The sequence below is a fragment of the Grus americana genome, chromosome 1, assembly GCF_028858705.1.
Source record: "Grus americana isolate bGruAme1 chromosome 1, bGruAme1.mat, whole genome shotgun sequence".
Lineage (NCBI taxonomy): Eukaryota > Metazoa > Chordata > Aves > Gruiformes > Gruidae > Grus > Grus americana.
This window is the reverse complement of record NC_072852.1, coordinates 164,419,475-164,441,879: the sequence shown is the minus strand read 5'-3', so window position 1 is coordinate 164,441,879 and position 22,405 is coordinate 164,419,475. Positions and strand designations below refer to the sequence as shown.

Below are 22,405 nucleotides of genomic sequence, written 5' to 3'. Positions count from 1 at the left end.
CTTTGGGTGACATGTTATAGAATCTTTAAAAGATTCCAGATACCCACATCTTTTAAGTGTGTTTATGGCAGTGCTTTTTCCTGCTATAGAACAAATTAACTAGTTCTTGCTTGGTGTACTTGATGCAGAAGGAAAGCTACTTCTACTGTTGTACAAGACTGGCACTTTTCTAGTGGCTTGTCTAGTTCTTTAACTGTCCTCTGCAGAGACGTAAAATATGAGCACTTAGGAAGTATTGAGTCACTAGTTAGTTGTTTTGATATGTGTGTATTTTTTTTTTCCCCACCGCACACTACTTTGGCAAAGGCCCATTTGTTATGTGGGAAATCAACCTTAACTCTGTAGTTTTTGAATATTACTGGAATACTTGGAAAGTTCATGAATACTTAGAAATAGAAAGTCTTTGTGTTAAACCCTGTAAACTTCTGGGCTTAAGTTTTTTGTTCGGGTTTTTTTGGTTTTTTTACTTTACTAGTTGTTTTCTAAAGATCAAAAAATACTGTGTCTTAGGCTTCTTTTAAGTATCTCCTCTTCTACAGTCAGATTCCAGAAATTGGCACTACTAGGTGGCTGATCACATTTTTTTTCTTCAGTAAAAACACTGGAACAAAAGGTTTCATAATGAAGCAAGAATGGGTATGGGACAACTTTCTTCACTGTGTAAGAAAGTGTCAGAGTGTGTGATAAGCTCTGCTAATGGGTTTTTAATTTAGGTAATCGCCTTAATTCTCATCTAGCAAAAGCTTTTGAAAAACATGCTGATTGAACAGTAATTCATACCCAGATTTTATGATTGGAAGTTACTATATATGGAGTGGACCTGTGTGGTTGTGTTATGTTAAACAGGTCTTGGTATGATGTAGTATAATGAGTGAGATACAGTTCTGGGATGTAGCTTCTTTCATTTGCATCAATATTATCAGACAAAGCATAAAAGCAGGTCATGAGTACGTATCTGTGTCTATCAAAACAGCTGTTCCACTGCAAGTCATAAATGTCTTTGAAATTACACTACACTTATGTTCTCAAGGTCTGTGGCAGGAAATAGTCTTCATATTTTGTGTTAAGAAGTGCCCCCTTTCAGCCATCACATAGAAATTCTGCAAGCCCCTGTTGCAGTGTGATACACTTTCACGAGCAGGTTGTGCCCTCTGAACTGCTCAGTTCATAATCTGGGTGCAGTGTGAAGGTCACACAGCTGGTTTTCAACATTGTTCTGTACGTCACCAAATATGTGCTTCTTGTATTTGTCATGTCTTCTAGTAGAGATTTAGCCCTGATCTTACAGTAATATAGGTAGTATTTTCAGAGTGTTGGACTGGATTTCTGTGCAGGTGAGTATGCTGTAAGAACTGATTAGGTGTTAGAAAGCCCAAATATGCTTACTGACATAATTGCAAGAGTTAATGTAGAGAGTATTTTGGAGTTGCTGTGATTAACAAACATACTAGAAGTCCTTGGAGTATTTTCAACCGTCAGCCTGTAAGCTTAGAACACCTCCAACTTTGTGGCAAACTGGGGCTAGAGGTGCTAAAAAAAAAATTGGCTCTTAATTCTGCCTCTGTCTGTCTGTTTTAATGTCTGGGTGTCTGGGGAGGTAGTCAGGGAAGTAGTTCTTTCCTGTTCTCCTCATTCACATGTCTCCATTTGCAGAAACTGTGATCCCAGGTGAAATCAAACAGTTGAATTATGAATAGATCCTAGTAGGCAGCATTTGAGAGACTACTTTAGCAGAGTAGTGAACCAGGTCTTGCTCAGGGAATAATCTGCAATATGGGTTATCCACAGAGATCAGTGCAAACAAAAATGAGCATGTTCTTTGGCCAGGTCTGAGTCAGCTCCTGTTTGAAGCTGTATTCTGAATTAGGATGTTTCTTACCTTTATTTCCTAGCAACTCTTGTCTGAGCATTGTACCAATCACTTTGGCAACAGATGTTCACTTGTTGGTATCTACTATTGAAGTTATTTTTGTCCCTTTTTAAGGTTTATTAAATTCAGCCAATAATTAAACAGTCAGTAGAAAGATGCAGTTACACATGGATTTAAATATGTACTGCACTTGGAATTTGGAGGAGGAAAATACATTTATTCATGTCATATTTGTGTGACTAATGCATTTCTAAACATAAGAGGTGGAGATGGATGTTAAAACGTAGGGGAGGAAAGGGGAGAAAAATAATTACTGGAAGAGAACCCTGTATGTTGGGGAGGCTAGAACTATGCTTTCCACCAAGAAAGTGTCAAAGTAGACTGCTTGGAGTAATAATCAGTGTTTTGCCATTCTGGCTTTGTAATACTGCAACAGTTGTATATATTGCAAACCTGGTTTCATTAAAAGAGAGTGAAATCCATTTTTGTGCCCGTTTTTGTTTGTGGTTTTTGTTTTGTGTTGGTTTTTTTTCCTTAAGTGAGGTGAAAAAATCCCTCAGAGCTTTGTCTGCTGGACCTATGGACTATTCTCAATTCTTATTTGTATTCTAACATGGCTATTCAGTGTGGCCAAGAGTATTTTCACTTTTCTAAGGTATCCCATTCTACTCTGGTGATGTATTATACATAGGGAGGCTTAGTGGTTTGGGTTGTTGGTTTGGGGTTTTGGGGGGGGGAGAGAAAGGGGGTATTGGCACTTCGAGGAGGAAATTTGGGAGTGTTATAGTTTTGAACTATTCCATGAAGAAAGTAAGTGAAGAGTTCCCTTTCCTTGTGACATGAGTTGGCTGTAGTTTCTTGGATACTGAGAATCCTTATAGGTCACCACTTCAAATTGGTGATTTTCAAAATTTTTTTCACAAAAGTCAAAACCTTTTGTCTTCATGGTTTTTCACTGTGAGAATAGAGTTAAATAGTAGTTACAAAGGAATCAATGTCTTGGAGAATCCATTCTACGGTACTTTGATGGTGTGTTCTAAGACTGTCCTGGATTCCAACTGAAGATGATGGATTCACAGAATGGTAGGGGTTGAAAGGGACCTCTGGAGATGATCTAGCCCTACCCCCCTGCCAAAGCAGGATTGTATTCTTCTATTAACACTATTTTCTCCCAAAATTGTGAAGTTGTTTCCTGGCAGCATAGCCTAGTATATCAAAAAGTAAGCCTTTTTAGACTGATTGAATGCTTCTCTGGGTTACTTTCATGCAGCAGTAGTTAAAATATCGTGTCTGGACACAACCTGGAATCTGAGCTCTACCCTTCATCTGCTGGTACAATTCTCAACCAAACTCAAGCAGCATCACTGGCCTTGACAGGCATACTTCATGCTCTGATGTGAGTGGTTACCTGGGGAAACAGTTTGTGGGAGCTGTGAATTGCACTGTATCTAGAGGCATTCAGTATTGACAGCTGGGTAAATGGTGTCTATCTCAGAGCCACATTCAGGTATCTGCAGCCACGTGGACTTACACTTGAAAATTATTTGCTCCATCTATACATACATGTAGTTCCACTTGGTAAGTGCTTCTCTTGTACTAAATTAGAATTTGGTCTAATATGTGTATTGATTTGTAGACCTGTTTCCCTTTCAGGATAGAGAAGCTATAGTACGTTGGGGATCACCTACCTCTAGAAATCTGCAGATTTCTAGGACATTTAAATTAGGTTACATTCTACCTTGTACTCTTTTATAAGAAGCATGGGGAGCCAACAAGAACATAAGCATATTCTTAAGACATTGCAGAAACCAAAGAACTGTCTAACATTCAAGAAAAATTTCAGGATTGTGCTTTATTCATAAAACATACGGACTATGTGTTTCAGAGTTCTGCTAGTGATAAACTGAGTCTTCCCTCTACAGCCAGAAGCAGCTTGGGAAGTCTGGCCCTTCCATCTTTATAAAAATTAACTGCAAGGGAGCCTTTGCCAAAGAATCTAAACAACGAATGGGTAAAAAGGCTGTTTACTAGTGATCTAGAGAGTTCCGATAAAGCACAGTGGAACAAAACCTAGATCAAAGTTGTATAAAAATGTGCATCTGTATTTCTTGCCTGTCAAGAGATAGGGAGAGAAGGAAACTGAGAGCTCGTTGCTGTAGGGGGCTACCAAAGTAGTGTTAAGGCTACTTGAGTAGTCTCTCAGCCAGCGACTCCATATAGAGCCACTTTTGGGTGGAAAAAGGTGAGGAGGAAGCAGGGGGGATAGTAAAGATCCCTTCTTGGTCAAGGCTAGATTTTGTTTGGTTATAGCAAGTCACCTTAGCATGCTGAAAGGAGAAAAGCTATAAAAATGAAGTGAAATTAAACTGAATTAAAATACCTGTCCCTTTGTCCCTTCTCAAGTTTGTGCTTTGTTGTGTTTGGGTTTTTTTTTTTCTATTGGCCTCAGGCAATGAACAACAGTGAGAAACCTGTTAAGTTTTCCTTTGTGACTGAAACAGAAAACTCCACGTCAATCACTCGTACAACCACTGTTGTAACACCTTTTGTTACGGCTTCCCCCAGATGGTGCTTCCAGACTTCAATTCTGGATTGGGACAAGGTGCTGCTGTGGCAGAAGCATTCCTTGGGATTAAGTGGTCCTTGCTGTTGTGATGAAACCAGCCCCATGCTTGAAGTGTGACCTTTCAAAGTCTCCTGCTCACCCAGGTTGCCTTGAATTTCTCATTTGTGGGTGTCTGGTTTTGGCCTGATGTCAAAGTTCACTGGTATTTAGAGAAGGGCAGCACTTCATAACACCAGGATTTGAGCTGGTGTACAGTGCACTTGAGATTACCTGAATGCCCCTACCACAGGGCAGCAACACCACCTTGTGTTTGACTGGCAAGGCAGGGGATGTATGGTGTTCTTTCATGTGGTAGCTGTGACCTGTAGAACTGGTGCATTAATCAGTAGTTGAATCTCTCTGTATGATTTGAACACCTTGTTCAGAGCCATAGATAGCTGCTTCACTCTTCCTTTTGCTAATCTGTCAGATATCTATCTCTGTTTTACTTGCTGGGAACATCCTCGTCTATTGGCCTTTTATAGTCCCAACAAAATCGGATTTTCCCTGGTGTCTGAGTGTCTGGTGTGCTCCTGATTTATAGTAGGGAACTTTGTGCGTACCTTATTCTGAGAGTCTTGTGAATGGTAAGGACATAGGCATTGATAATACTGATTGACCTGGTTGGTCTGTTCTAGTGTCAAGGTTGTTTGCCTTTTGCTAAGAGTTCTCAGACTCCTTTTCTTAGATGTACCAACAAGTCTGAAAGTGCAGCATTTGTGATGCTAGTGTGAAAGGATGCTTTGTGCCTAAAATAGCAGAACACTAAGTATACTTCTTGGGCAAATGTGGAGGGAATCTAAGGACCAGTACTTTTTTGGTGTGCAAGTGCAATGGAATGTTGTAGCATTGTCCTCACAATAAAAGTGAGTTATGGGGAAGAAAAAAGAAAAGGGAACTTGGAGGGAGTGTTGATAAAGAGAAGCAGCTGTCACATCTGTTACTTTGCTGAACAACCTCTAGCAAAATATACATTAGGTCTTCAGACCTAGAAGTGATGCTCAGATTCCTTCATTTAGGCAGCCTTGTAAGTGAGTAAAATCACAACTGACTCATGTCTAACATGTTGCTTCCAACCTGAGCACCTTTGGAGCTTCCAGTTTTCCCAAACAATATGTTCAGGGATACCAGAAATGAACTTTGAGATACCTAGATATGATCTCACAGGTTAAACACTCAGACATTGACAAAACAAATGCTTTTTTTGAGAGACATACCTATATATTAATTCCAAACCCACATTCTGATACATGAAGATGAACCTAAAAAGATGAGAATAGCATTTGTTGTAATAGACCTACTTTTATTTAATGAAACTCAGTTACTTCTATGCTGATCAATCATTTTGATTAAATGTTTCATAGATAGCTTTTACTTTACAGCTGCCAAATTGTCACATTCCAATCACAGGTTGTCCAGTACTTTGAGCAGGTGGTTTTGTGTTCATATATAGAACTTGCACAACAATATGAGTAACAGGAGTCAAGGTTGTAGATTGGAATGTCCTTTACCCACTGTAGGGTGATGTGGACTAAATTTTTTTGTAAAGGTATTATCTTTTCCCCATAGGTTGTAATATTAGGACTCTAGGATTGAGGTTGAAGGGTGTCTAAAGAATCTTCTTTCTGACTCACTGCTGTGTTTGGGTTTTCTTGTTTATTTTGTTTTTAAGGTGCTGGGAATCTCATTTTTAAATTCAAATACAGCTTGGGAAGTTCACCTTCAGTTAGCTTCAAGTGAAGTAAATTATTGGACCTAGGCACTGCTAACATTTCATACTGTATTTTTGCTTTTATATCACAGCCGTGCTTCTCTGGAGTCAGAATTTGCCATTGCAAGAAGTGCTAATGTTGTTCCCCTTACCTATAGTTATCCATCCCACTGTTCATGTATAGATAAATAACCTTTTATAGCATTGTTTAGTAATACTAAAATGTTAGTTTAAACTTGCTGTATGTTAGTCAGAATTTTAGTAACTGCTGTGAATTCTAGAGAACATTTTGGGGAGTCATTTAATAAAGCTACAGACATTTGCAATTTCTCTGATTCTTAAATTTCTCTCATTTCCCCTGACTTCAGGGCTAGCCTTTCCCTGAGCATACAAGGTCAAAAACTAACTATGCTCACAAATGACGTTACATCTTTGTCCTTGAGGGGAGTGAGAAATGTGTTATAAACAAACCAGGACCTTTCCTACTTTCTTCAAACTTCAGGGAATGTTCTTGCTTCATAGCTGCTTCTTGTTGCCCTGGTCAACACTTTTTCCTCTCTTAGAATATATATATGTGTCTCTGTATAGGTACATGTATTTATTGTATGCATAAAAATATGCATATGGGAATGCTACTAATATGCAAAAGCTAGTATATATGTCCACACAATATAAGGCAATGAACAGGTTGGTTAGTAAAGTGCCTTCCTGTATAATATCTGCCACAAGTGATCAGGAAATGGAGAAGGAATCACTGTAGCTTGACAGAATATCAGCATTTGATGTATATTCCCTCATTCTCATTGGTGGTGTCTATGAAACTAAATTCTTCCAGGAAAACCTGTTTGGGAGGGGAGGAAACTGGTTTTTGCTTGAATGCATTTTCTGATGACTGAAGTCAGCTGTGGACAGTGCAGGTGCTGAACCTGGAAGCACATAAAGTTTTTCTTTGCTTTTTGAAATTCTGAAGTATTTGCAGGGTGAGGGGGTTTTTTGCCTTAGCTGTATTGCAAACATGGAAAGATGCCCAGGTATGTTGGGAGTGGTGAGGGCTGCAATTGGACAAAATTGGGGGGGTGTAGAATCCATTAAGGGAGGCTTAAAGAAAGTGTGACCAGTAATGCAAGTAGTTCTGAAGGCACAGGTGGTCAGAAGGACGTGGAGGGGAAATGTTACATTCTTTGCTAGGGATCTGCTGCTACAGTTGGGATACTGAGTGAACAGAGCTACAGTGTGACCTTGCCACAGTCCTTCTTAGATGCTTATGGGGGAGTCTTGTTTCTCCATCGGGGATTAGGTGGTCATACAGTAGTAACAGCTAGGATGTCTTAAATAGCTGAAGGAAGGTTTGTGTCATGAAACTTCACATAGTAGATCTAATAAGATATTTCTTCTTTCTCTGGAGTCTGCCTCAGTTGTATTTATAATAATTTTCTTAGATGCTTGAGCTATTGCTTCGTGGTACTAAACGTGTTGTAAAACTGATCTAGTTTGTAAGAAGTTCTGGGCTTCCTGTAGTTGAACTGTATGGTTGACTTACCTAGTAGCTTGCTTTGTAGTTTATTGGTTGTCCTGTCTGCTACCTTAAGACACCAGTGCTGTACTATAAGCTCAGCTTGTTCCAAGATGCTTTGCAAACTGAAATTAGCACTAGATACTGTTCTACACTAGTTGAAATTCTCAATAAACTTAAAAGCTCACACTATCCAGCTGTTCCTTCACCTGTGGTGATTGAATTCAGATGAAAATAGAGCAGACTATTTCAATTGGAAGGGACCTATAATGAATGTTTAGTCTGACTGCAGCACCACTTCAGGGATGACCAAAAGTTAAAGCATGTTGTTAAGGGCATTGTCCAAATGCCTCTTAAACACTGACAGGCTTGGGGCATCGACCACCTCTCTAGGAAGCCTGTTCCAGTGTTTGACCCCCCCCTCGCAGTAAAGAAATGCTTCCTCATGTCCAGTCTGAACCTCCCCTGGTGCAGCTTTGAACCATTCCCACTGAATCCCAGGGAGAAGAGCTCAGCACCTCCCTCTCCACTGCCCCTCCTCAGGACGCTGCAGAGAGCAATGAGGTCACCCCTCAGCCTCCTTTTTCTCCAAACTAGACAAGCCCAAAGTCCTCAGCCACACCTCACAGGACATGCCTTCAGCCCTGTCACCAGCTCTGTTGTCCTCCTCTGGACACATTCAAGGACCTTCACATCCTTCTTAAACTGTGGGGCCCAGAACTGCATGCAGCACTCCAGGTGAGGCCGCACCAATGCTGACTACAGCAGGACATTCACCTCTCTTGACCAGCTGGTTACGCCGTGTTTGATGCACCCCATGATGCGGTTTGCCCTCTTGGCTGCCAGGGCACACTGCTGGCTCATATTGAGCTGCTGCTGACCAGCACCCCCAGATCCCTTTCTGCAGGGCTGCTCTCCAGCCACTCCTCTCCCAATTTATACTTGTGCCCAGTATTACTCTGTCCTAGGTGCAGAGTCTGGCATTTGGACTTGTTAAATGCCATGCCATTGATAATTCCCTAATGCTCCAATCTATCTAGATCCCTCTGCAAGACCTCCTGTCCCTCAAGAGGGTCAACAGCACCTCTCACTTTGGTATCGTCAGCAAACTTGCTAATGGTGTGTTCAGCTCCACTCCACGGAATGGCAGAGCTTGGAACAGCTGAGGCATTTGGCTGCCTGAAATGAATTGGTACAGCTCAATGACAGAAACTTAGGGTTAAAGTAGGCACCGTGAGGAAACAAAATAGGGGGAGTGAATGCATATCTGGATTTGAAGATAAGAGTTCAAGATAAACTTTAAAGATCAAGAAAAATTACTGTGTTGAGGTATATTTTGAGCAGAACATGTAGGGTTTTTCACCAGTATGCTCTGAAGTGATTCTATTTCCATTTTGCTGATTATTAATTTCAAAATAATTATATCCAGAATTAACTTCCATTATTTGCAGTGATAAATGTATAAAATTCTTTGTAAAAGGCTTGTGTAAAGTTGTTTTTATGAACTGGTGCACAAGAAACTGCATCTGCTATATATCTATCAGTAACTGTCTTTAATTTGAGTGTTTAAAGTGAAAACTGGAAGAGCTTATAGGGTATTAAGTTTGTGTCACATATTTAGAGGTAGCAATATAATCATTTGAGATAAATATACATTATTTTTTATCAAAGTTTTCAGATTTTTAATAAGATATATATGATAATAGTGTATCTTAAGTAATGAAGGAAACACAGTGGTGACAGAACTTACTTTGCACATTGTTTTTTGTATAAACTACTCTGGAATACAAGTTAGGTAGTTGTTGCCATGTTTGAACAGTTGGTGGCTCCAATGCTTTGCAGCTGTCACTATACATAATGCCAAAACAAGTTAATTCAGTTCTAGCTGTATTGAATTAGTCAGAAATTCAAAAAGAAAATCAGAATCAGGAACTCAGTAAATAGCCAAACACTTCTAACTTTCATTTTAAGCCACTATGTAAATACCCTTCTTAGTTCTTAAATAAGTGTAAACGCCAATATTCTTGTCTAGCTTAAGATAAAATATAAGGGGCTCCTTTGCAAAGTGCCAATTCAGAATCAGTAGCAGTATTCTTAAAAACAGCATAGCTGACAGCATTCCTGCTCCATATTGCAGGATTATACAGGCAAGAGAGATGACAGCTCTCCTGACCAAAAAAAAAAAAGGGGGAGGGAATAGTCAGAGAACTGATTGCTGGAAAAGAAGCAGAGATGAGCAAATATCATGTAGACAGTCTTTAAACTGACTCACACAACTGCTTATGTACTTAAAAAGGAAAACACTTTTGTTTAGACTTTGACGTAAAGGATTTAGTGGGCAATGGAGTTGGATAGAGCAAGATAACTTCTTAACAGAAGAGCGAGTGCTGATTAGCTGTCATTTCAATCATTGCACTGATATTTAATAAACACAAGACTGGAATAGGATGGACAACTTTGTAGAAAGTGTTCATCCTAGAAGTCTGGAGAAGCCTTGGATAAATGTGTAGAAATGAGACTAGAAACTTCCAATGATGATGGACTTTTCCCGACTTTTTGGCCCCAGAAAGTATGATTGGAGAGATGGAACACTTCTCCCTGAGTTTTCCATGTTCTAGGGAAAAGGAAAATGTAAACACCACCACCCCACCCCCGCCCCGGAAAACTACAGTTTGTCTATTTTAACTGAAATATTTGTATTATGCCATCCTGAACTACTACAGGCACCCTGTGTTCCTGTTCTCCTTTGTGCCTTGTTTCTCATCTGGATTGTATTGCTGTGCTTCGTTCTTGAAACTTATGTAGCTTATGGTGGGAACAGCGCTGCAGGACAAAATTGTGGGGAGCAACACAGCCTTGCAGGTACAGCTTAGCCCTCTGAATGAGGCTGAGGTAGAGAGCAGCTTGACAAGATGCAGGCCAATGAAATCATACAGTGACCGAAAGCTACGTGTGAGTGCAGTCTGCATGTAGTCTTTCATTTCTGCAGAGTTGAAGGGAAAAAAGGAAGACCCAGGGAACTACAGGCCGATCAGTCTCACCTCCATGCCTGGCAAGATCATGGAGCAATCCTCCTGGAAACTATGTTCAGGCACATGGAAAATAAGGAGGTGATTGGTGACAGCCAGCACAGCTTCACTAAGGGCAGATCGTGCCTGACAAATTTGGTGGCCTTTTTTTGATGGGGTTACAGCATTGGTGGACAAGGGAAGGGCAACTGACATCATCTACTTGGACTTGTCCAAAGCATTTTACACTGTCCTGCGTGACATCCTTGTCTCTAAATTGGAGAGACATGGATTCGATGGATGGACCGCTCAGTGGATAAGGAATTGGCTGGGTGGTCGCACTCAAAGAGTTGTGGTCAATGACTCAATGTCCAAGTGGAGAACGGTGACGAGTGGTGTTCCTCAGGGGTCGGTACTGGGACTGGCACTGTTTAACATCTTTGTTGGTGACATGGACAGTGGGATCGAGTGCACCCTCAGCAAGTTTGCTGACGACACCAAGCTGTGTGGTGTGGTCGACATGCTGGAGGGAAGGGATGCGATCCAGAGGGACCTGGACAGGCTGGAGAGGTGGGCCCGTGCAAACCTCATGAAGTTCAACAAGGCCAAGTGCAAGGTCCTGCATGTGGGTAGGTGCAATCCCAAGCACAACTACAGGCTGGGTGAGGAATGGATTGAAAGCAGCCCCGAGGAGAAGGACCTGGGGGTACTGATTGATGAGAAGCTCAACATGAGCCGGCAGTGTGCGCTTGCAGCCCAGAAAGCCACCCGTGTCCTGGGCTGCATCAAAAGAGGTGTGACCAGCAGGTCGAGGGAGGTGATCCTGCCCCTCTGCTCCGCTCTTGTGAGACCCCACCTGGAGTACTGCATCCAGCTCTGGGGGCCCCAGTACAGGAGAGACATGGAGCTGTTGGAGCGAGTCCAGAGGAGGGCCATGAAGCTGATCAGAGGGCTGGAGCACCTCTCCTATGAGGACAGGCTGAGAGAGTTGGGGTTGTTCATCCTGGAGAAGAGAAGGCTCCGGGGAGACGTTATAGCAGCCTTCCAGTACCTGAAGGGGCCTACAGGAAAGCTGGTGAGGGACTGTTTATGAGGGAGTGTAGTGACAGAACAAGGGGTGATGGGTTTAAGCTGAAGGAGGGTCGATTTAGATGTTAGGAAGAAATTCTTTACTATGAGAGTGGTGAGGCACTGGAACAGGTTGCCCAGAGAGGCTGTGCATGCCCCCTCCCTGGAAGTGTTTAAGACCAGGTTGGATGAGGCTTTGGGCAACCTCGTCTAGTGGAGGGTGTCCCTGCCCGCAGCAGGGGGGTTGGAACTAGATGATCTTTGAGGTCCCTTCCAACCCAAACCATTCTATGATTCTATGAATGTTATGTGCTGATGAAGTTCTGTTTAGGGGTGAAAAAGGGAGGGGAGGGAGTGAGGAGTCTTTGCAATATGCAAACAAAATTCCTTACCAATGCCCTTTGCTTTTGTTTCCTTCTGTCTCCTGGAGGAGACAAAAGAACAAAAATAGCCTTGCTCATCAGAATTTGTATGTCAGTTTTGATTGCTATATAGCATCATACTATCTTAGCAATGTTTCATCAAAAAATATATTCTAACGAAGCTTAAAAAAAGTATCATTCCAACACCTACCCTCACATACTTTTTTTGCTTTAAAAATTAAGATTTTTGAACTAAGTTTTTTTTTATTCAGATACAAGAGTTGCACTTGAAGACAAGGCTGGAATGTAGTTAGAGGTACAGTATTTACCAGTATTTACCTTAGCTTTTCCTCTACGCCTATAAAACACTTTCCAAATGTTCTTTGTTTATTTTTTGTGTAGTTATTCCTAATATTTCTATAATTTTAAGGTATTAAGTGTTCATAATTTCTAATGAAACCTTGTAGTACTAAGTGCATGTGTTGGGTTTGTGTGGCAAGGTTTTGGTAGCGAGAGGGCTACAGGGGTGGCTTCTGTGAGAAGCTGCTAGAAGTTTCCTGTGTCTGATAGAGCCAATGCCAGCCGGCTTCAAGACAGACCCACCGCTGGCCAAGGCCAAGCCAGTCAGCGATGGTGGTAGCGCCTCTGGGATAACATAGTTAAGATGGAAAAAAATTTGTTGTGCAGGAGCAACTGCAGCCAGAGAGAGGAGTGAGAAGATGTAAGAAACTCTGTGGACACCCAGGTCAGTGCAGAAAGAGGGGCAGGAGGTGCTCCAGGCACCACAGCAGAGATTCCCCTGCAGCCTGTGGAGAAGACCATGGTGAGGCAGGCTGTCCTTCTGCAGCCCATGGAGGTCTGTGGTGGAACAGAGATTCCACCTGCAGCCTGCGGAGGATCCCACACCAGAGCAGACAGATGCACCCAAAGGAGGCTGTGACCTCATGGGAAGCCCATGCTGGAGCAGGCTCCTGGCAGGACCTGTGGACCCGTGGAGAGAGGACCCCACGCCAGAGCAGGTTTGCTGGCAGGACTTGTGACCCTGTGGGGGACCCATGCTGGAGCAGTCTGTTCCTGAAGGACTGCACCCCATGGAAGGGACCCACGCTGGAGCAGTTGGTGAAGAACTGCAGCCCGTGGGAAGGACTCACATTGGAGAAGTTGGTGGAGGACTGTCTCCTGTGGGAGGGACCCCAGGCTGGAGCAGGGGCAGAGTGTGAGGAGTCCTCCTCCTGAGGAGGAAGGAGCAGCAGAGACAATGTGTGATGAACTGACCGCAACCCCCATTCCCTGTCCCACTGTGCTGCTGAGGGCGAAGAGGTAGAGAAATAGGGAGTGAAGCGAAGCCTGGGAAGAATGGAGGGGTGGGGAGAAGGTGTTTTAAGGTTTGGTTTTATTTCTCATTACTTGACTCCAATTTAATCTAATTTGCTATCGGTCAATTTTTTTCTAAGTTGAGTCTGCCCGTGACGGTAATTGGTGAGTGATCTCTCCCTGTCCTTATCTTGACCCACGAGCCTTTTGTTATATTTTCTCTCCCCTGTCCAGCTGAGGAGGGGAGTGACAGAGCGGCTTTGGCGGGCATCTGGCCTCCAGCCAGGGCCAACCCACTACAGTACTAAGATTAAACTTAGATGCTTGTATTGTCCTTAAAATGCTCTGGAACAGTCAGTGGATAACAGCAGGCTAATCTCTCAAAGTATTTATATACTGCAATGTCTAACTCTTGTTCCTACAGTGGACTTCCAGGTCACTCACATGTAATATATAGTTTCCATTCAATGTATGTTAATACTATTGACAAGACAGGAAAAATGCACTATTCAGAGATCCTAATCTAGCATATGCCTTGAGCTAAAACTAGTCAGCTCATTAATGGGGAGCAGTTTGGTTCCAGTTTGTAAAAACTTTTGTTCCTATGTGAGAGCAAAGGTGGTTTCTTTGGGTGGTATGAAAATTGGTGGTGTCTCTTTAAGTGCCTTTTTTTTTTAATGAGGACCTGGAGCTAACTGTTTCCATATACTGTTTTGTTTATCTGTTTAATACAAAGTGGGAAATAAACTTGAAGTACAGCTTCAAGTAGTTCAGGGACAGCAGAATTCATGAAACCTTGTTGTGTGGTGGTGGCTTTGGTATCCAAAGTAATCCAATTTCCACTTGAAGCTTTTTCTGTAACAGACATTTTTGATATCTCATACCTATAACACCAGAGAAATACCCTTTAACAAGTTGTTATGGGCCGATAGGCATTAGCATCATTACATAGTGTGATTTTTATTTTTTTAAATGAAATATAAGGTTGGAAATTGACTTTTTATATTGTGAATGTCATTACCAAGTTCATAAAGGTTTTGTGTACTACTGGAAATTGCATGTTGCTAATTATGGAATCTACAAAAAGAGCATGTGATGTAGTTAGGGAGGTTCAACAGCCTTTCAGTAGAAAGTTACGGCTATATTTTGCCTCAAGTTGTGCCAAGGGAGTTTTAGATCGGCTATTAGGAAAAATTTCTTCACCAAAAGGGTTCTCAAGCATTGAAACAGGCTGCCCAGGGAAGTGGTGGAGTCACCATCCCTGGAGGTATTTAAAAGATGTGTAGATGTGGTGCTTAAGGACATGGTTTAACGGTGGACTTGGCAGTCCTAGGCTAATGGTTGGACTTGATGATCTTAAAGGTCTTTTCCAACCTAAATGATTCTACAACTCCTAATGCAGAAAGAGATCAGTGCTAGCACTTTAAGATGAAATACTTGATCATCTGTAGAAATAGGTTGGAGCCCAGTACTCCCTTCCTTCCACTACCCCAACTTGGTAGACTGCTCTCCCCCAGACCAGTTGCTGTAACTAGTACAGTGCATGTAGGGATAACCTCAGACTTTATTGTGTAGTCCCATCACTTCAAAAATACATTAATATCTCACATGTTCACCTGGGAGAGGTGTGGAAAGCTTGAATCTGTGTCAAGCAGACAGACACAACCAGTCGCATTTTGCATGTGCGAATGGTATTAAAGAAAATGAGGGTGTCTGCATTCATGTTTTTTTGATGCTCATTTACATAAGATGTGGCTAAATTACTGCCTTTTGGTCCGAACTCGAGATTTAGAAGGCATTCTTTCACTTAGTTTGTCAATTCAGGTGGGACCTAATGGTGAAGTAGGTCACCTGCTCAACACTGACAGCATGTAGTTACTAATGATCTAAAAATAAGTGCCTGGGAGTCATTACTGATGCAAACTTAAGCCCTTACTGACTTTTAGGAGTGCCTAGGTTTGCCCTGATTTTTAAATAGCTAAATTCTGGATTTAGTGCAAGTGAAGCATGTACCTGTAACTGCCTGGATTACATTGCATGAATTGGGAGCTAGGGCTTAGTGGAGAAAAGTTAGGAAGAAACAAAAAGTTGATCCCTAAGGGCAAAACTCAGTGCAGAATTAAATTTGAGAGCTGCAGCAGAATCATTTTTGGTTTTGTTCTATGGACAATAAACCACAGTGAAAAACATGAAAGCTGAAGGAAAACACACCAACAAAGCTTGTACCTCACTGGGTAAATTTTTTCTATGAGGACTGAAATAGCAGTGTGGGCAAACACAGCGTCTGCAAACTTTGCTGTTCGGGATAGCTGTATGTTAAGGGTTGCAGGGGCACAAAGGAAGAAAGAACATAGACCCCTTTTATCTTTGAATATCAGTTTGTAAGACTGTATATGACCAGTAGAAGTGGCATACTACTGTAAGGTAGGGTCTCAAGTTCTGGAGGATGCTATAACTTGAGTTTTATTCTCTTAGTGGAATGCCCTGAGAGGCATAATTTTTCACTTTTCTATTGTTGTTTTGAGTAGAATGAATGTGACTCCAGCTTGTTGCTTACCATGGAGCTTGTCTAGGTAAGATTTACATATATAGTTGCAAGGCAAGACTGAGACATTTCTGAGATTTACAGTTGTTCTGAACTTAGTGAATCAATAAAGATTTTTTTTTTTGGGGGGGGGGACGACACACGACTACATCTTTTTGGATGTTTGTGTTCCCCCACCTGCTTGGGGAAACAAGACAGCTAAAACCTGGTATGCTATAAACACTTTGGTCCAGTTGCAGAAGCTGAAGCATCAAATATGTTCCGTTTAGGTGCAAGTCATGTCTGTACCTCTTAAGAATAGTTTTTAATGTGCTTTACCCACCAACAAAAACTGAGAAGCTGGGCATCAGCTACAGAGCTAGAGTAAATGCTTCCCAAGTTTCAAGGGCATGAGCAATAGTAACAGTAGGGGTGCCTATACCCGTGCATACTGACTGACCTGCTAACTTACTCAGGTGGTGCTTGGTCCTCATGTTGAAGAAATAGTTTGTGATTGGATTGCAGGGTCTCCTTGGTCGTCATTGTTCTGATGATGTAAAAATATTGTGAACATCAGATATGGACTAAGGGAAATTAATTCACATCTCTAGGCATGATGAAACTTGAATTTGAATTTATAAAACACGAACAACTGTCCCTCTGTGCCATCTAGGGAAAAGAAGAGGTAGCCCCCCTGTGTATTCTATGTTGAGATGACCAAAATTGATGGTCTTTAGTTGATGTGTCAGAGTATTTAAATATCTGCAGAAGTCTGGCTTTTTTTAATACTGATGATGCTAAACTGAGACTGATACTGAGTGTAGATTTCTTTCATATTGGGATCAGAACCATGCTTCTTCCAATTACACAACAGATTCTTCCTCTGTGTTACATGCTAGTATTTTGTAGAAGGTGCTGCTTTTCTTTGCTGCAGTCTCCTCTACTGGGCATTCCCTCTCAGGTGTTCTTTCTGATAATGTCTTGATGGTACAGGCTGGAGTTAACTATTGTGCAAGAAGACAAGTGATATAAATGAAAAGACAACAAGAGATTAAGAATGTTCGCCCTAGGGTATCTGAGAAAGTCCCCATGGAAACAGTGTACCTAGCATTTAGAAGTACTTTTCAAAGCAAATGGCTGACTGCTCTGCTTGAAGTATAAGTTATTAAATATATATTTTCATAAAGGTTTTATTTGTGGAATTACATTATGGATACAGTACTTGAAAGTGAATGCGTGAACTTAGAGTGGCTGTAAAGAACCGAAGCTTGCGCTACGCAGGCAGGGTGCAACCTCTGCATTGTTAGCACCTTTTCCCTTTCGCTTTAAGGGAAAAGGCAGAACTGCAGAGTTTTGGCATAACTCGAGGGGCGGGGAGGGACCCTTCCTCTGCATGGAGGCGGGGGGAGGTGTGTGGCTGTCCCGCCGTACGTCCCGAGGCCGAGGGGACACTCGCAGAGCAAGAGCCGGTTGCGGCCGCTCGCCCCGTATTTCCCGCGGGCGGCTACCGCCGGCAGGGGGCGGCAGAGCGCGGGGCGGGACACGCCCGCCGCTGCTCGCGGGACTTGCTGCCCTGCCCTGCCCTGCCCCGCGCGGGGCACGCGCGGCGGATTGGCCCTTGCTGGCAGCACGCGGGAGCAGTCCCTCTCGTGCAGCGCAACGGGCGCGGTTAGCGCGTAGCGGCGCGAGCAGGAACGCTTCTTGGGGTCTGCCAGCGGTTTGGTTTTTTTGGTGTGGGTTTTTGTGGGTTTTTTTTTTTTTTTTTCTGACAGCGGTTTGTTGATTTCACTGGGAAGCTGAAGAGCACGTGAGGAGTTAGAGGCAGGGAACTGGGACGCAAGGGATGCGAGGGCCATAATGCACTGGGGGAAGCAGCAACTGAGGTTTAGATTCGCAGGTAGAATAATAGTCGAATAGCATTTGTTGTGCACTTGGGGGCAGGAGTTGGCAATGCTGATAGTCTATGATACTCCTTTGTGGCCTCGCAGCTATTTCCCTAGTGTTCTCTCTCTCATCTGTCCCTACCTGAGGTCTCAGCTGACAGTTCTTTGTAATTGCAAGCATGAAACAAAATACTGTTTTCTCATTAAGATTTCATAAAGATTTTCAGTTAAAAGTCATATTTTTTTTTTAAAGAAAAAAAAATCCTCTTTGGGAATTTATCTCCAAATCAGGTCAAACTTTTGTAATACTAGTATCAACCCTTTTTGAGCACTACAGTCAATGGACCTTTAGAAAAGTTAAACTTAGAGTTGTGTGTGAAGTTTTACTGGCTTTGTTGTAGGTTTATGGGGTCATTGATAGCAGACTGTGGTAGTGTTATGAATCCAAATGTGTAGGGTTTAGTCCTAGTTTATTATCTTAATTATCTCAAAATAAGAGGACATTTATTTTTACTTACCATAGTAAATATGGAATAGTTCTGTATAATTGAAGAAAAAGTTGGTGGTTTGTTGTTGGGGGTGTTTTTTCCCCTGTGTTGTTGCTGTAACTTCAAGGAGCTTCATTTAAGTGCTAGGATCCCCTCTCTGTTCAAAGCTGTGTAAAAAGCAAAAGGATTGTATCAGAACCAAAAGCCTACAGGGAGCATGTGTTAGACCCAACATAGATGGGTAGAATTTCCCACTGGGACATGATATGAACATACTAGTCAACACAACAGTCGGTGTTCCTAATGAAAAACTTCCTTAATTGCTGTGATATGTATAAAAATAATAGTCAAAAGACTCACAGTAAAGAAAGCTTTGAATGACTTAGAAGAATGAGGCAGCTTAATGGATGTTTGAACTACTTTCAAATACATGAGACAAAACAGGAGATAGCATGAAAGTATTTGATATGATTTCAGAAACTGGAGATGGAGACAGGTGCTGGAAGTGGAAACTCCCCTTTGCATCCTGAGATGGGAACAGTAAAAGGATATGCAGTAGAAGCCAAGCAACTTGTGTTTGATGCAGCAAAGAATGTGAGAAAAGTGGATGTGGTCAAAGCAACAGGTCAGAAAGGGTTATTTTTGTAGTAGGTCTCTGAAAGGATGCAAACGGAGAAGATGGCACAGCTGTATAAAGTGTTTTCAGTGGTTACAAGATGACAGTCCAAAGGAGAATGTCATCTATGTAGATGAGCAGGAAACTTAGTGTTGTGTGCCAAAAATAATAGAAAGTTTCATTTTAGCGTGGTGTGATTCAGAGGGATAAGTTGAAGGTGTAACCGCCTCCGGCATTGTGCCAGCATTTCAGGTAATATAGTGGTATTGTTCATGAGGATTAAGAAAAAGAAGCAAAGGGAGAATGTGTGGAAGTGGTATTCTTTAGTCATCTTGAGCTGACAGCTAGACATCCATGAGGAGGCACCTGTTAAGGCTTTTGTCAAGAAAAGAGACAAATCTGTAGCCAATGTTAATGTTTTCTCAAGTTCATATATATATATTTTTCTCATGTTAAAATGAGAGAAGTCCCTTTCTGCTGCATATGGTTGCAAATATGCAGAAATCTTTTCCAGAATACTTGATTCATGAAACCTGTTAGCTAAAATAAACATTTTAACACTAAAATCAGGGAAGTTTCAAAGCATAAAACCTGCAAGAAAATTAAATTCAATTTCATAATTGAGCCAAAGTTAATTATTTCCTTCACAGTCCCTATGCTAAAGTTATTTAAAGGAAAAAAAAGAAGTCCCCAAATTCCACAACAAACAAACAAAAAACCCAACCCCACCTTTTGGACTAAACTAGAATCTTCTTCGTCTTGAAAGAGCTAGTTTAAAGATGCATATTCAATTTCTTACCAAAAAACTCTCATTTCCCTTAGCCTGTAGAAATGGAGCGCAGAGGTTTCTTTGAATTGCTACTAGTGGAAGATGGGAGGAAGAACCGTTCCAAATTAAAGCCATGGGGTTTGAGAGTTTTTCCAACATCATCTGTTGCTGTTGGCAAACTTCTGTACGGTTGTGAGGTAAATGAGAAACTTTTTTTTTTTTAAGTAGGAATACTTGTCTATATTTCTTAGCCTGCAAGAATTTTTCACTGTCTCCTAATACTTTATTTTCATATGATTATTGTTAGTGCTAGTTGATTGTACTAGGTGTTGAGGTTGGCATTTCATGACACCCAGAACTTCCTCTACCATCTTCAAGTTGCTGAATAAGATCCTATGTTCTCTAGCTCCCACATTTGGGCTGTTTTCCCCAGTGATATTTTTCAATATTTAAAAATAAGCGATCTGTTTAAGAAAGAGTGTTTTACTGACTGACAAGGGATTTGCTGCCTACTACCAGCTTCCATGCAAGGTATTGTGTTTTTTGTTATTTCTATTTTTTCATCTAAACCAAATCTTTTTATTTGCAGTGGGACTCCCTGTTCTGTTTTCCCTTCTTCCTCATGAATGGCCTAAAATGTCTTTTGCTGTATTGAGAAGATTGTAACCTGTCAGCTGTGTTCACTCTTTATACATCAACAGTATGAGAACAGGAGAACAAATGCTGTTACAGGATGTTTCATATAATATATGTTGGAACTTGCTGACAGAAGGAAGTTGCCAAGTCCAGGAGTATAGATGATTCAAAAAAGGGAAACAGTAGTCCTCTCCACTTCTTACAAACTGTCACTCAGACTGGATAACGTTAATGTCATGCCATTCTTTTATTGCTTTGCTCAGCAGTGAAATGGTTGATCTCTAGTGCAAGTTTTAATAATTTATGTGTCAATTTGTAACCTGTATTCAAATGGATGCATAGAATTCTTCACACCTAGAACTATTTTTGCAGTGTTGTGTTAAAATTGCTGCCACAGATAAGATTTTTTTTTTTTTAAAGTGAAAGCTGGGATAGACTAGTGCTGTACAGTGCTGAATGACCACCAGTGGCTTCAAAACGGACAGAGAACAATTTCCAGCTGTAAGGGGTGAGGTGTGGCATTTAAATTTAGGCACGGAAGGGATTCTTAACTCTGGCATCAAGGAAGCTATTTAAAAGGTAACCTGATGAGTCCCAGCTGCTTCCTTGGCTGCTCTGGCAGATGCCATCAGCCCTAGGCTTGTAGACACGAGAGGGTTTTGTAAACCGGTCCTTTGTCACTTTTGCCTAAGAAAACTGAAACTTTTGATGACATCTTGAAGGTATCTGAACTCTTGGAGACTTTTGTCAGAAAAGCAAAAATTTGGCATCCGAAGCCAAACTGAATTGTGTATGTTACTGCCGGTTGTGAATAGTTCCTAAAAGCACTAGGAATTATTTTAAGTCTTTCTCTTATTTTTTCGTGGTTTGGGGGGCTATTGCTTACATAGCAATGCATTGCTTCCTTTCCCTGCAGGTTTCTCCTCCCCACGCCGCACCCCCACCACCCCGGGTGTACGTGGGGTCTTCTCCCCTCCCCAAGCGGGCCGTGGCCGCCCCCAAGCCCCGACGGGGCGGCGTGTGAACGCACCGCAACACCGGCGGTGGGCAGCGCCCTCCCGCTGCCGCTCCCGACGCCTGGGGGGGGGCCCTCTTCGTGCGAGGGCGGGGGGGCTGCGGGCGAGGGCCGAGCCGGGGGAGGGCCCCGGCGGGGGCGGCGGGCGGTGCTGGCAGCCTTCCCCCGCGGCGGCGGACGCGGGCCTGGCGGCGGCTCGGGGAGGCCTCGGCCGCGCTCCCCTGCGGCAGCTGGCGGCGGCCGGCGGGCCATGGGGGGGAAGAGCTTCGGCCTCGGCGTCCTCAGCGTCCTGCTCCTGGCCGCCGCCTCCAGGGGCGCGGAGCCTCCGCCGAGCTGCGAGGGCGTCCGGAAAGTTTTCCAGCTGCGGCAGCTCGGCCCCCTCAGAGGCATCCCGGAGTCCCCGCGGGCAGGTAAGGGGAAACTTGCGGGGACGGAAGGCGCAAGGAGCAGCGGGGACGGCGGGTTTGAATTTGGTGCCGCTGGCGGTGATGAGTGGGTGGTGCCGGCGGCGCGGCTGCAGCTCCAGCTCCGCCGGGCTCCTCGTGCCAGTCCCTGCCCGCGGCCGCGGAGCGTGCGGGCGGACCCGGCTCCGTAGCCGCATCGGGGGTTGATAGGGTCGTTCTCATGGCGGGTGTGCGTGTTTGTCTGGCTCCTTATTCAAGAGAGAAATTGCTCTTTTCGGGGTGCGGGCTATGCAAAAACTGGAGCCCCCCGACACCCTCCTAAAATCCCCGTGCCCGTGCCGTATCGCGGGCGGCGCAGGGGAGAGCGAGCCAGCTGGAGCCGGGGTGGGGGTGTCGGGTCACGCTGCTGAGAGCCGTCCGCGGGCCGGCACAGGTACATCGGTGCCAGAGCAAGCCCTGAAGGAAGGGGAGAGCCACCGAGCTGCGTCTCGGACTGGTGGAGTTACTCTTGCGTGAAATGAGAACGATTTACACCGCTGCGAGTGGTGGATCTGCACGTTTTCTGTACTGGACGTCTGCCCATAGCTGTAACTGAATAAAATTCCTGGGAAAGTAATGT

General features: G+C 43.1%; 1 protein-coding gene across 4 annotated transcripts in view; it reads left to right on the top strand.

Moving 5' to 3' along the window:
- GPC5 (glypican 5) overlaps window positions 1-22,405 on the top strand; it is an 806,281-nt gene that overhangs the window by 9,124 nt on the left and 774,752 nt on the right. For 3 of the 4 annotated variants that reach the window (XM_054839880.1, XM_054839871.1, XM_054839890.1), the window contains exon 1: window positions 21,540-21,792. The exons of the other annotated variant lie outside the window; for it this stretch is intronic. In XM_054839880.1, the coding sequence (XP_054695855.1) occupies window positions 21,633-21,792 (160 nt within the window). In that variant the 5' untranslated portion in view covers window positions 21,540-21,632. Of the gene's footprint in view, window positions 1-21,539; window positions 21,793-22,405 lie in introns of those variants that run through there. 4 annotated transcript variants of the gene reach the window in all.